Source organism: Acinonyx jubatus, chromosome C2 (assembly GCF_027475565.1).
Source record: "Acinonyx jubatus isolate Ajub_Pintada_27869175 chromosome C2, VMU_Ajub_asm_v1.0, whole genome shotgun sequence".
NCBI lineage: Eukaryota > Metazoa > Chordata > Mammalia > Carnivora > Felidae > Acinonyx > Acinonyx jubatus.
The window spans coordinates 94,277,264-94,290,924 of record NC_069384.1 but is presented as its reverse complement, the minus strand read 5'-3'; the positions used below and the strand labels follow the sequence as shown (position 1 = coordinate 94,290,924).

At 35.7% G+C, this 13,661-nt stretch overlaps 1 protein-coding gene across 2 annotated transcripts in view; it reads left to right on the top strand.

Annotated features, from left to right (window-relative positions):
* The window catches only part of PRKCI (protein kinase C iota), a 70,360-nt gene that overhangs the window by 32,798 nt on the left and 23,901 nt on the right, over window positions 1–13,661 (top strand). Inside the window, exons 1-6 of one of the 2 annotated variants that reach the window (XM_053221215.1) lie at window positions 891–1,730; window positions 2,146–2,235; window positions 4,106–4,156; window positions 7,150–7,235; window positions 8,806–8,946; window positions 11,926–11,980. In XM_053221215.1, the coding sequence (XP_053077190.1) occupies window positions 1,664–1,730; window positions 2,146–2,235; window positions 4,106–4,156; window positions 7,150–7,235; window positions 8,806–8,946; window positions 11,926–11,980 (490 nt within the window). In that variant the 5' untranslated portion in view covers window positions 891–1,663. Of the gene's footprint in view, window positions 1–890; window positions 1,731–2,145; window positions 2,236–4,105; window positions 4,157–7,149; window positions 7,236–8,805; window positions 8,947–11,925; window positions 11,981–13,661 lie in introns of those variants that run through there. The other variant, XM_015088551.3, reaches the window with a different exon arrangement.

The following is a 13,661-nucleotide window of genomic DNA, read 5'->3' as shown; positions in this document are numbered from 1 at the left end:
TTTGTTCACAATGCCATGGTGGAAGGGAATAAGTGAGTGGGTATGTAGGGGGAAGCAAAATTTGGTAACATGTTTGAAGATTTCCAAAATGAAAAGTTAAAATAGAGTTGGTAAACCAGGGGAGTGGTGTTTTTAGAAACCTAGATGCAGTTCTATCCTATAGATGGTTAGTAGGGAACTTTGTTAGATGCTATAGAGAGATCAATTAGAATAAAGACAGAAAAGATGCTATTGGTTTTAGCAGCTCTTTTCATGACCTTGGATATAGCAGTTTTAGTAGAGTGTTTGGACTAAAACCTGATAGCAGAATTTTGAGAAATTCATGGAGGACAGGAACATGGAGAAAGCAGGGTGGGGTCACTCTGAATATTAAGAGAAGTTATTTCTAAAAATTTTTTTAATGTTTATTTTTGAGAGAGAGAGAGCGAGCACAAGCGGTGGGAGGGGCAGAGAGAGGGAGACACAGAATCTGAAGCAGGTTCCAGGCTCTCAGCTGTCAGCACAGAGCCTGACCCGGGGCTCGAATTCCTGAACCACAAGATCATGACCTGAGCTGAAGTCGGACGCTTAACTGACTGAGTCAGCAGGCACCTCAAGAAAAGTTACTTACAGAGGTGCCTGGGTGGCTCAGTCGGTTAAGCATCTGAGTCTTGATTTCGGCGCAGTCATGATCTCACAGCCTGTGAGGTGGAGTCCTGCGTCAGACTCTGTGCTGACAATGCAGAGCCTGCTTGGGATTCTCCCCCTCTCTCTGTCCCTCTCCTGCTTGCGTGCGCATGTGCTCGCTCTCTCGCTCTCTGGCTTTCGCTCTCTCCCTCTCTCAAAATAAATAAATTTTAAAAAGTTGTTTCTAATAAATCTAAAATATTGTAAACCTGTGATTTAAAAAGTACAAAAGAAAAGTAAGAAGTCAAAGATCAAAAGCCCTACTCTATATTTTTCCCCTTCTTCTCACCCACCCCCTCCAGTTTCACTCTAGGGTTTGCTCTTGAGGGTGTGGCTACAATGGAATGGCAACCCGAGTGTGAGGGAGATTGTTGAGAGACTCAAACATGCCTGTGCCTGAGAAGAGCTAGTGGAAGGAAAGAAAAAATGCAAATGGAACTGAAAGGGCTAATGGGATAAGGCCCAGAGGAAGGTAAAAGGAAGAGATTCAGTAAGGGAATCGCCAAGTTGGAGAAAGGTACAGAGGCATTCATTTCTTTGAGACTGGAGGAAAGGAGATGGCTTCATTTTTCTCTCGTGAGTAATAGACATAGTTCTCTACTGAGAGTGACTGAGGTTTGGATAGGGCCGGTGGCATCTTGTGTGTGGTAACATTTGGTGTGACCACAGGAATGAGCAGAAGCATTGCAGTGTGGAGGACCCAGCTCGGGCCCCAACTGGGATCTAATTACTTTTTCATTGAGGAATGCCATCATTCAGGGAGATGTGCCATCTCAGTCTTTGCCAGGGTGACTCAGTTCTTTGGCTGGTTGACTAGGAAGGTGTTTCTTCCTTAGTCTTTCTGTGTGTCCATTTACTAAAATGATGCGTTTACATTTAAAAGCAACTCAGATTGGACTGCTGTTCAGTCCAGAGTACTTCTTAGTAGCTGTGCTTCCTTTCTGTGAGCCTCTTGAGCAGGCTCTCAGGTGAAGGAAAAATTTGGCAGAATGATTATATGGCGACCTCTAACCGACCATATTGTGGCAGTGAACCCACTTTCACTTCCTCCTCTAGAGAGATGGGTAACAGAAAACTTGTCCCTGGCAGTTAGTCATACTGTAGTGACAATCCAAATGTGGTCGGGGTAGATTGTGTTTGCTATATTTTGCATATACTTTATATGTTATGGAGAATTAAATGGCTTATATGTATCAAATTTGGTGTCTATGAATTTCATGTAATATTTTTGGGAAATAGAAATGGAAGTTATGTAGCTACTTTAGAGAATAGAATTGGCTAAAATTTTAAGTATCTAAAGACTTGTCCTTGTCAAATATTACTTTATGTATATATGTAATTGTTTTTCCTCAAGATTTTATGTAATGGAAATTATGTTTTTGCTCAAGATTTTATGTAATGGAAATTGTTTACTAAACATCACATTTTAGAGGATTTAAAAAGTGAGCTTTGCTTTACTTTACTTTTTATATTTTTTAGGAGACCCGTGTACAGTATCATCTCAGTTGGAGTTAGAAGAAGCCTTTAGGCTTTATGAGCTAAACAAGGATTCTGAACTCCTGATTCATGGTAAAGGAGTAGTCATTTCTTACTCTTCTAGAGCTGTACTTTTTTTTTAAATAACCCTGTATTCTTGTCCATTTTAAAACATCATCATGATGTCATTTGCTTAATCTCTATCCCTCATTGCTATGTAATTGTTCAGATTTAGTCTCTCAAATGCTAGAGAAAATAAAATCACCTTATAATCTTGGGAAATTTGTTATTTGGGTTTGCCTTCTTGGATATTACACTGAATATCTCTCAGGTTTTCGCAGCAAAGTGTAGGATACAATTTAAAATTGAGTGCCCACTGGAATTCTCCTAAGTCATTCCCTTGCAGTTTTGTAACGTGTGCCAATAATGATCTCCAAAGAGAAGGTATCTTAAATGTCCTTTCTTTTATTTGAAGGTTAACAGTGAAACTATTTACATAGTTATAGAGATTACGTAGTTTTCTGCAAGCCTGAAAGTCGGATTGCGGTACAGAAGAAGAGACGAAACTCAGCCATCATGTAACTGGTGCACTGTAGACCGGGTTATAGAATCTAGGTCTTCTGGTTCCAAATCTATGTTCTTTTCATTCTTCTGTGCTACCCCTCAAATTTTTTATGTACTGTAGAACCCACTTAATATGGCACATTTAATTGCAATTCGTTGGCAATATTTCATGAAACATTTTTAGGAGCTTTTGGAGACCAGACCTAGGGAACTCTTTAGAACTCAAAACAAACATGAATCTCCCATAAGTATAATGAGTCAACACCTTGTTATTATTCCCATATACTTTTCTTTACAGTGTGTTTTTCAAAAGTGAGTAGTTTGATATTCTTCTGTCTTCAGAATTTGACATAGTGACTTCCAAAGGGATCCATAGTCTAATTTGTTGAGATCCTAGCAGAATTTTAGTAAGTCATCCATTTTGGGGGTCATCTCTTTTTAGAATAAAACTGCAGTGAGTGTTTAAAAAAGTGACTGATCAATAGTATTAAATAGTTTAAGTTTTGTTTTGTTTTCTGAAAGAGAGAGCACGCACAAGCAGGGGAGGGGCAGTGAGAGAGGGGGAGAGAGAATCTTAAGCAGGCTCCACATGCAGCACAGAGTCCGACACAGGGTTCGATCTCATGACCGTGAGATCATGACCTGAGCCGAAATCAAGAGTCAGACGCTTAGCCAACTGAGCCACCCAGGCACCCCACTTTTGTTATTTTTACCCTATATCACATATCTGTTTTTAGAAGTTGGCTTATATTTCAACTTTTAAGAATATGTTAGCAACTGTGCTTCCCATACTCTATATTCTTTATTAAGCCATGTCCTTCTGTACATCACAGACTACAGCTGGTTGTCTAGTTCATAAATATACTATGTCTTTATATTCTGTCTCTTTATAAAAATGGCCTGAATTATCATGTTTATAAATTTACAGTTTATAAGATAAAACTTATATTTTGTTGGATTTGGGTACATGTTAATCTTGTGAACTTATTCTTAAATTTAGTATACATCTTTTAAAAACTGTAATGGTTTATGTTCATATTTGTATACATTTTTGTAATTTAATTTTAATTCTTCATTGTAGCAACCTTTACAACAGAGATTTAAGGAAATAGTTAATTTCTCTAAGGACAAAGGAATCAATTAGTAATGTTAACAGGGAGTAGAATGAATAATTTGAGCTTCTAATGCATTTGTTTTTGGATGTTCACTTTCATAAAAACTTCTTCATTTAGCCTTGGTAAAATGGATCCCTTGAAAAAATATTGACCATATGCTACGTATCTTATGTCAAGAGAGGGTAAGGTTGAAATTTGGGTCGTTTTTGATATTAGAATTTGGCATTCTATGTAATTTGTGTGTTTTAAATATGCTGTATTAATTTTAGTTTATTTTCTTTCAGTCTTCCCTTGTGTACCAGAACGTCCTGGAATGCCCTGTCCAGGAGAAGATAGTGAGTGTGTATATATACTTCATATTTTTGAGAATAGAGTTATTTATGGTACAGTGGCACAAGTGAAAAGAAATCAGAAATAGAACTTTTAGTCCGTTTGATTTCCTTTCCATTCTTCAGTCTAATTTAGTATATCTTAGCAACTGCCTAAACTCTACTTTTGCCAGATCACAATCAGGCAGTTCTTAGTTACAAGTTACTGACATAAGTGCCTGTTGCATGTTTGAAGAGAAAATTAAGTTAATTTTAAGTCATGTTTCATCCTGGTTTTTAATTTTTGAAATTTTCAAGCTTGTGGAGAAGTTGAAACATTGAAAACAAAGATACAAAGATATCTTTTGCCTCCATTCACTAATTATTAACATTTTCTATGTTTCCTATATGTCTGCATCTGTATGTGTTCACACATAGGCAGAGGTGTATATACATAAGAAACATGCTTGTTTTATTTTTATTTTTTTGGTGTACCATTTGAAAGTAACAAGATGCTTCATCTCTGAATACTTGAGCTTGTGTAGTTAGAAATTGTTAGGGATTTTCTTTTGAATGTCCAAGCTGATGGTTCCCATTAGTGAGAGGAATTGAAAGTTTGTATATATACACACTTATAAACAGTCAGTAGTTATTGCCTTTGATATCCAGTGTAATGTATTATTGCTTGTGGATACTACTCATTTTCATTTGTGGTTTCTGCCCATATCCATGACTTTAGAGAGAAAAGTAGTAAATGTTTTCCTTTGAATTAAATGAAAGAGTTCTAAACTTTCAGCTCTGTGACTCTTCATGCAACCTGGTGAGAAGGAAAAATTAAACAGTGTGTGAGTGTTTGTATACAGAGTTGATTGGGGGCCGTGTAATATATATAGGAAGATGGACAAATATAAGGAAGTAGGTAGAGCCTTGAAACTCTAGTGAAAAATTTAGGTTTGGGTTCAGCTGAGAATATTTTGCTGGAGTTCCAGTGGTGGATGGACCAAAGCCAGGGTAGGCTGCCTTTACACAGCTGTTGGAGAGGCAGCTATGTTCTTTGTCCGGTCTGCATTTTTGGAAGACTTGCCATTGTAGCAGGTCTTGGTTCCAGAGTCCCATCTCCAAATCGATCATGGGTCTATAGCACACTTTCCAGATAAAGTAATAATTTCCTAACTTTTCACTATATTTCATGCTCATATTCACTCTTTAAAATTTGCTGGTGGGGGTTTGATACCACTTCTCCCCCAGTATAATAAATGTTACTAAACTAGAGCATGGAGGAAGATTAATCACTATTAATATGGTCTCTTGGTTCTTTTAATTCCTCGGCAACATTAATATGCTTAAATTTAAGGTATATCGAGTTGTAGTTTCATGAAAGCTTCTGAAGATATTTCAGGTTAAGATATTGTTAACAGAAACTTTCTGCTTTGGTTACTCCTAACAGAATAGATAAATAAAAATTAAAGCATTTATATTTAGGGTTCTGTATTATGCCATCTTTAGATTTCTAATTTAGAGCATTTCAACTGGTCTGTTTTATCTTAATTTTAAATTCAGTGCTACATTTGCTTTAAAATATGAGTTTAAAAACCTAATGGAATCTTTCCACAGTATTAACTATCACTATGGAATATTACTATTAATGACTAATAGACAATGTATATAGTAGTGATCAATTTAACCAAAATTACACAGGTAGATTAGATTTGATCTTTTGGAACCTCTTAATTTGTTTAGAAAAAGTATTACTGTAAAAACTATTGGGTTAAAGATTATTGGAGGAGCACCTGGGTGGCTGAGTCAGTAAAGCATTCGACTTGGGCTCAGGTCATGATCTCACAGTCTGAGTACGAGCCCTGCATCGGGCTCTATGCTGACAGCTCAGAGCTTGGAGCCTGCTTCAGATTGTCTCCCTCTTTCTCTGCCCCTCCCCCACTCACACTCTGTCTCTCTCTCAAAAAATAAACATTAAAAAAGTGAAAAAAAAAAAGATTATTGGAGAATATAATATTCCTGAAATTGCAAAATGTCCCTTATAGAACACCTACGAAAAGTAAAATGTACGTTTACAATGAAGAAAACTAGGAATCACTGCCTTTAACGGAGTGACTGAAACACTAGTAAGTGGGAGTCAGCAATCTGACATTTGTCTATCCCGTAATGTGATACAATAAGCAACACATATCGCCTATGTATTATTTTTGCCAAGAGTATTTAATACTGATTCTAATGAGGAAACAGACAAATCCAGAATGTGGGACATAACGTAAGACAACTGGACCCTGTTAAAAAAAAAAAAAGTCAACATCACGAAGACTCAACAACAAATATGGCACTGTGAATATTTCAGCATCCATTAAAGAGACAAAAAAGGTATAGCAACCAAATGCAATGCTTAAATCTTGATTGGATCCTGAAGAGAAAAAGAAAGCTATGAAATACACTCCGAGGACAAATAGGGGAATTTGCCTATGAGCTGTATGTTAGGTGACGATTGAATTAATGTTGATTTTCTCAATCATGGTAACGGTATTGTGCCTAAGCAGAATTAGGGGGAACGTCCTTAATCTAAGGCAGTGGATATTTAGGTGTTTAAGGGTGAAGTGGTATGTCTGCAACTTACTTTTAAATGATTCCAAGAAAAAAAGCAGGTGTAGAGGACAGAAAGCAAAGGTGGCATAATGTTAGTCATTGGTAAAGCTGTGTGAAGGATGCAGGTGTTTCTTGTTCTGTTCTATCGATTCTCTGTGGGCTTAAAATTTTTCAAAATAAAAGTTGTGGGAAAAGTTGTGTTAAAAAACACAAAAGCCCGAATGGTTATTTGAACACTTTTACTCCATGGGCTTTGTTTTCATTTAGTTCCTTGATGCATCTATTTTAGTTTTTCACTTTGTTTTTATCCAAATATTTTTTTCTTGCAGTGAATATCATGAAAAAAATCACAGACTTAATTATAAAAAGACTTTACTCACACTTGCTCTTCTTTTTTCTTTTTTTAACTTTTTATCTCTCTTCAGAATCCATCTACCGCAGAGGTGCACGCCGCTGGAGAAAGCTTTATTGTGCAAATGGCCACACTTTTCAAGCCAAGCGTTTTAACCGGGTAAACCATAGTTTTTTAAATGTTTGATAATTTGAGATATCTATTTTTTCCCTCACTACTGTAAAGTCTCGTTTTCCCTTTTAAAGGAGTAAATAGGGTGACAACATTCCCAGTTTGCCCGAGGGCAGTATCCCTGTTATCTCCAGGTAATTAAAAAAAATTTTTTTTAAATGTTTATTTATTTTTGAGAGAGAGACAGAGACAGTGTGAGCAGGGGAGGGGCAGAGAGAGAGGGAGACACAGAATCTAAAGCAGGCTCCAGGCTCTGAGCTGTCAGCACAGAGCCCGATGCGGAGCTTGAACCCATGAACTGCGAGATCATGACCTGAGCCGAAGTCGGCGCTTAACCGACTGAGCCGCTCAGGCGCCCCTTGAGATAATTTTTAATAGCCTCTCCCTTCTTAAAACTGCTCCAGAGTGGATGATTAATTACGTGGTTATCCTAGCTAAAATAAAGTTGGCTTTTTATTTTATTTATTTATTTTTAAGATTTATTTAGAGACAGAGAGAGAGCATGTGTGCATGTGTTTGTGGAGGAGGGGCTGAGAGAGAGGGAGACAGATTATTCCAAGCAGGCTCCATGCTGTCAGCACAGAGCCTGATGTGGGGCTTGATCCTATGAACCATGAGATCATGACCTGAGTCAAAATCAAGAGTCAGATTCTTAACCAACTGAGCCACCCAGGTACCCCGAAAGTTGACTTTTTAAGTATAATTCCAAACATCCAGAAAATAAGCAAAGTTTATTTTGCAAACCAGTTAATGTTGTAATTTTAACTTTCAGTTTTGAATATAATAATTGCAAAACACTGACCTAGCTTTAACTATGTACCAGGTGGTTTTCCAAATGCTTGACATATATTAACTCATTTAATCTTTACAGCAACTTGAGATAGGTACTATATATTTCTATTTTATAGGTGAAAAAACTGAGGTATGGGGCAATTAAGAAACTTGCCCAAGATGACACAGCTAGTAAGTGGCAGAGCCAAGGTTTGAAAGAAATTTCCAGTAGTCCATGTTTTCACTCCACTTGATAACTACAAATATATGGATCCCATTTCCCTTGTAAAACTAGTGCCATGTTCTGGATTCATTAATGTAAATAAAAGCTACCACCTGAGGTTTACAAAAGTCCTTTTCTCAGTAGCACTAATATTTGAAAACCTTTGAAATAATTACTTTAGGTATTAATCTTTAAGAGAGCAGGGCTTTGCTTTGACTTCTGAACATTCTGGAAGGTTTATGTTTGCTTGGGAGTCCTTGCATAGCTTTTTCTGTCATATGGTTTTCAAGTTTAATTCACTTTTACTATTTTCAATACTCTGAATTTATGTGAAGACTAAAAATTCTTGAAGTTAGAAAACAACATGCTTGCAAATTTCACTCTTGCAAACAAAGCTCTTTTCTGTTTAATTTTCCTATTCTAGCTTTGGAAAACTTATGTATGATGAAGGGAACTGAGTTAGAGAAGAAAGCCACTTATTTTCACTATTTTATGAGCAGAATGTTGGCAAATAATTACGACTGTCTTTTGGTTAATAAAATATTGCTGAATTATTCTTTCCAGCGTGCCCACTGTGCTATCTGCACTGACCGAATATGGGGACTTGGACGCCAGGGATATAAGTGCATCAACTGCAAACTCCTGGTTCATAAGAAGTGCCACAAACTTGTCACAATTGAATGTGGGCGGCATTCTATGCCACCGGTAAGACACAGTTGTCTCTTTTTAATAGAGCATTCTCAGTAACACTACTAGAGCAGAGGGCTAAAATACGGAGGTGCTAAGGAATCACAGTTTTAACAGTGTTGTTACAGAATGTAACTTTACAGTCCAGTTGACCTATGGTGAGTTTTGGAATTGTTACTACAAATTTGTAGTATATAGGTAACTCCTTTATTTAATTTGCTACAAAATCATCTGGTCTAAATTAGGAAGAGGTAGGGAAAACCATTTAAGAGACTCTTTTCTTTAAGCCAAACTCATTAGTTTGTAGCTCCCGTTGTTCTGGAGCATCCACACCAAACAGAGATCAGGTAAGAAGAATCAGAGGCTTCATGTTTGCTATTTAAAGTATGAGATTACTAGGTAGAGAGTTTTTGAATTAAAAAATTTTATTTTTACTTTTTCTTTAAATATACAATTAAAACATGTTGGTTATAGAATAAATAGAGAATACAAATGTATAAACAGAAGTTAAATACAAATCCCTCATGAGGGGCACCTGGGTGGCTCAGTTGGTTAAGCATCTGACTCATGATCTCATTCAGGTTTTGATCTCAGGATTGTGAGTTCAAGCCCTGCATTGGGCTCTGCATGGGGCATGAAGCCTACTGACAAATTAAAAGTTAAATTAAAAATATAAAAATAAAAATGCCCCATGAAATGTCTTATCTAAAGGTAATTGTCTTGGTGTATATTCTTCTAGACCTTTTTCTTTGCAGATTTATATGCATAAACATTTAAAATTTTTCCATCCTATATGGATGTAGAATAATCTATTAGAATAGATTATAGAATAATCTATATAGAATAATCTATAATCTAATAATTGTATTCATATAGAATAATGGAAAACTTTTAAATACATTTTAAGAGTAGATATAACAGTGTAATGAACTTCCATATATCAATCATCCGGCTCCCACGGGTATCAACCCATGAGTGATATTATTTCAGCTATATACCCCCCATAAATGACCTGCTGTCATCCTATATAATTTTGAAACAAATCTAAAAGATAAGAACTCTTTTAAAAACTAACTGAAAAATTCCTTATATCAAATACTCATCCAGGCAGTGTTCAAAATTTCAGTTGCCTCATAAATGTGAAAATTTTGTTTTTACAGTTTTCATTCTGAATTAGGATCCAACTGAAGTCCATATTTGCAGTTGATTGATATGTGTCCTAGATATTTTCTAACTTACTGATGCTTCCATCTCTTTCTCTCTCTTGCTTTTGTCTCCCTTAAAATTTAAATGTAAAAGAAATTATGTTGTCATTTAAAGTGTTGCAGAATTTCTCTCTTTGCTTCTCCATGGTTATGTTTAAAATGTTTCCCCATCTTCTTTATTTTCTGTATGTTATAGTTGAACCTATAATTAGATTCCAGGTTTTGGTTTCTGTGGGTTGTTTTTGAGACTGCTTCATAGAAGGTGGGGTGTTTATCCATCAGAATGTGCATAATTGATTTGGTCTCATTCTTTTACATTTTAGCAAAAGTGAGATCATATATATACTGTTTTCAACCCATTTTTCTCACTCAACTATGTATTTTGGTCATCTTTCTATATCTGTCTCTCTATATCCCCATCAATTTTAGCATATTTTGTTATATGTCTGTATCATGATTTACTTCATGTGTTCTCTATGGTTGAACATTTGACTTGTTTTCTGAATTTCCCTGTAAAGAAAATCATCATGAACTTTCTGATAAATAAATCTTATTATTTCCTTAAGGATCCAGAAGTAGAATTACTGGCCTAAAGGATATGCATTTTTAAAGAGATCTGGAGACATCTTTCTAAATTGCCTTCTAGAATGAGTGTACCATGTTTATTCATAGTACCTTCTTTGGACATTGTGAAAATAGGTTATTATTAGTGACTCTTGGCTATCAGAATTATTTAGCTTGTTCGTATAAGCTCAGGAATGGGTTTGTAGTTAGGGAGGTGAAAATCCCATCTTAAGAAAAAAAAAAACAAAGGCCAAAATTTGTGAACATAATTTATTTAGGGTACTGTTGATATTCTTGAGTATTCTTAGGTGATGGGATGACTTGTGTACATTTATAAATGTAGGAAGAAAGGGGCAGGATTAGTGATTATATTGATATTTTAGGATGGATGCTAAACACAATGAAAAATCCAAAGGCCTGTCTTTAAGACAACCTTAAAATTACAATGGTGTAGGGGAGCCTGGCAGGCTCAGTGAGTAGAGCAAGTGACTCTTGATTGAAATGAGTCCCATGTTGGGTGTAGAGATTACTTTAAAAAAAAAAAATCTAAAAAAAGAAACTATAACTGTACAACTTAATGTTCTTTCTCAAGTTTACCCTTTCTTGCTGGTAATCCTTAAACCTGGATCCAAGATTAATGAATTAGTAGCACTTTAGTTTGAGTTAACATTTTTCCTGAGGTTATTGGCAGTTAGTGGGTTAAGTCAGTTTCTAGAAGATATGTCTTTTCCTTATTTGGATCATTGGCACTTTTGAGAATCTTCAGAAAAATGGGAAACCCATGAAATTTTAGGTTTATAGACCATTTTGAAGTCCATCTCTGGACTCAGCTAAGGAACGTATGTACTAATGACTTCTTTTGTTAGAGATGTAAAGTGAATGTATGGAGCTCAAAGGAAGAATAGTGTAGAAGAGAAACAGATGAGAGTATATAGAAGTTTAATTTGATTGCTAATTGATGGTCTGAAGTTAGTATTCTCTTTCTTCTGTTATCTGTAAAATGTGACTAATGTTACCTCATTCACAAGAATATTGCATGGTTTCATATAATAAAGTTAAAGTAAATTAAATATAGTAAAAACAATTCTCACTTATTAAGTTATATTCTTTCAAGCTTAAATTTTAATATGCTGTGTCTCATCAAAATAATGTTGTTTCTGAATTAATTAGAGGTATTGGGATTTAAAAAGAATCCACCAAATTACTATATCTTTGGAAATGTTTGTAGGAACCAATGATGCCCATGGATCAGTCATCCATGCATTCAGACCATGCACAGACAGGTAAGAATCCCACTGATACTAACCATTGTTCATCAGCAAAGTATCATTTAAAGACTTCTTTAGGTAACTCTTTAACTTAAGTTTAAAAACATTTATGTTGTTGCCAAAAGAAGTTAGGTTACCATATTTTGCGGTGGTGTTATCAGTCACAATATTTAACATATACCTGTGGCATTTTAAGAAGACAACTATGTAAAGTACAACAAATGACTCTAATTCAGGTGAATTTCTTCTGAGACCTTTTTAAAATTCAGCAAACCTAGTTTTTTCAGTAATGAAAACATACTGATATTGTGGGCCACGTTGACTATGTTCAGGTGATCTGTTTTTATTAAAAGCTTTATTAGAAGTAGAAATTATGGGGGCACCTGGGTGGCTCAGTTGGTTGAGCATCTGACTTCGGCTCAGGTCATGATATCACAGCTCATGAGTTCGAGCCCCGTGTCGGGCTCTGTGCTGACAGCTCGGAGCCTGGAGCCTGCTTCAGATTCTGTGTCCCCTTCTCTCTCTGCCTCTAACCCACTCGCATTCTGCCTGCCTCTCTGAAAAATAAATAAGTAAACATTAAAAAAAAATTTAAGATGTAGAAATTATGTAAAAGATATAGAGATGTAGTATAGAAAATTCAAAAAAGATCATGTGAGTTCCAATGTCAAATAGATACAGAACCTTAAATATGTATCTGGGTGGGGCGCCTGGGTGGCTCAGTCGGTTGAGCGTCCGACTTCGGCTCAGGTCATGATCTCATGGTCTGTGAGTTCCAGCCCCGCGTTGGGCTCTGTGCTGATGGCTCAGAGCCTGGAGCCTGTTTCAGATTCTGTGTCTCCCTCTCTCTCTGATCCTCCCCCGTTCATGCTCTGTCTCTCTCTGTCTCAAAAATAAATAAACGTTTAAAAAAAAATAAATTAAAAAAAAATAAACCTTTATAAATAAATATAAATATAAATATAAATATAAATATAAATATAAATATAAATATAAATATATATATATATATATATATATATATATATATATATATATATATATATATATACGTATGTATGTATCTGGGAAATTTGGAGAGCTGTTAACCAGGACAGAGCATACTGATCTCAGAAGAGTCAAGAAAAGGAAGATGAGGGAGTTTTTCTGGAAGGACAGAATACAGTCTCTTGTTCATGCAATCTGTGAAATGTGGGTGGTTTTTTTTTTTTTTTTTTTTTTTTTTGCCCCAAGTAGTTCCAAGGAATAGAAACCTATAGTCCAGTTTTTGAGTATGAAGAAAGTGAGGAGTAAAAACCAAAGGCCCCCTCTCTCTATGCCTTAGTCATACTAAAATAATTAAGGTTTATGGAGTCACCCTTGTAGAAGGAATTGATTAATTTGTGAAGAGGAGAAATATTTTTAAAAAAACAAAAATATTTGTTAAATCAATACTTGGCTGTTAATTGGTTCTTGTTCTCTACTCTCATTAAAGATTAGGAGTTGACTCATAAATACATACAATTTATTACTAGTAGGACAAATATTCCATTTTAAATAGTGAAAACTTGAGGGTGCCTGGATGGCTCAGTTGGTCAAGCATCTGACTCTTTTTTTTTTTTCTTAATTTTTTATGTTTTATTTATTTTGGGGGGGGGGAAGGGGTAAAGGGAGAGGGAGACATAGAATCCAAAGCAGGCTCCAGGCTCTGAGCTGT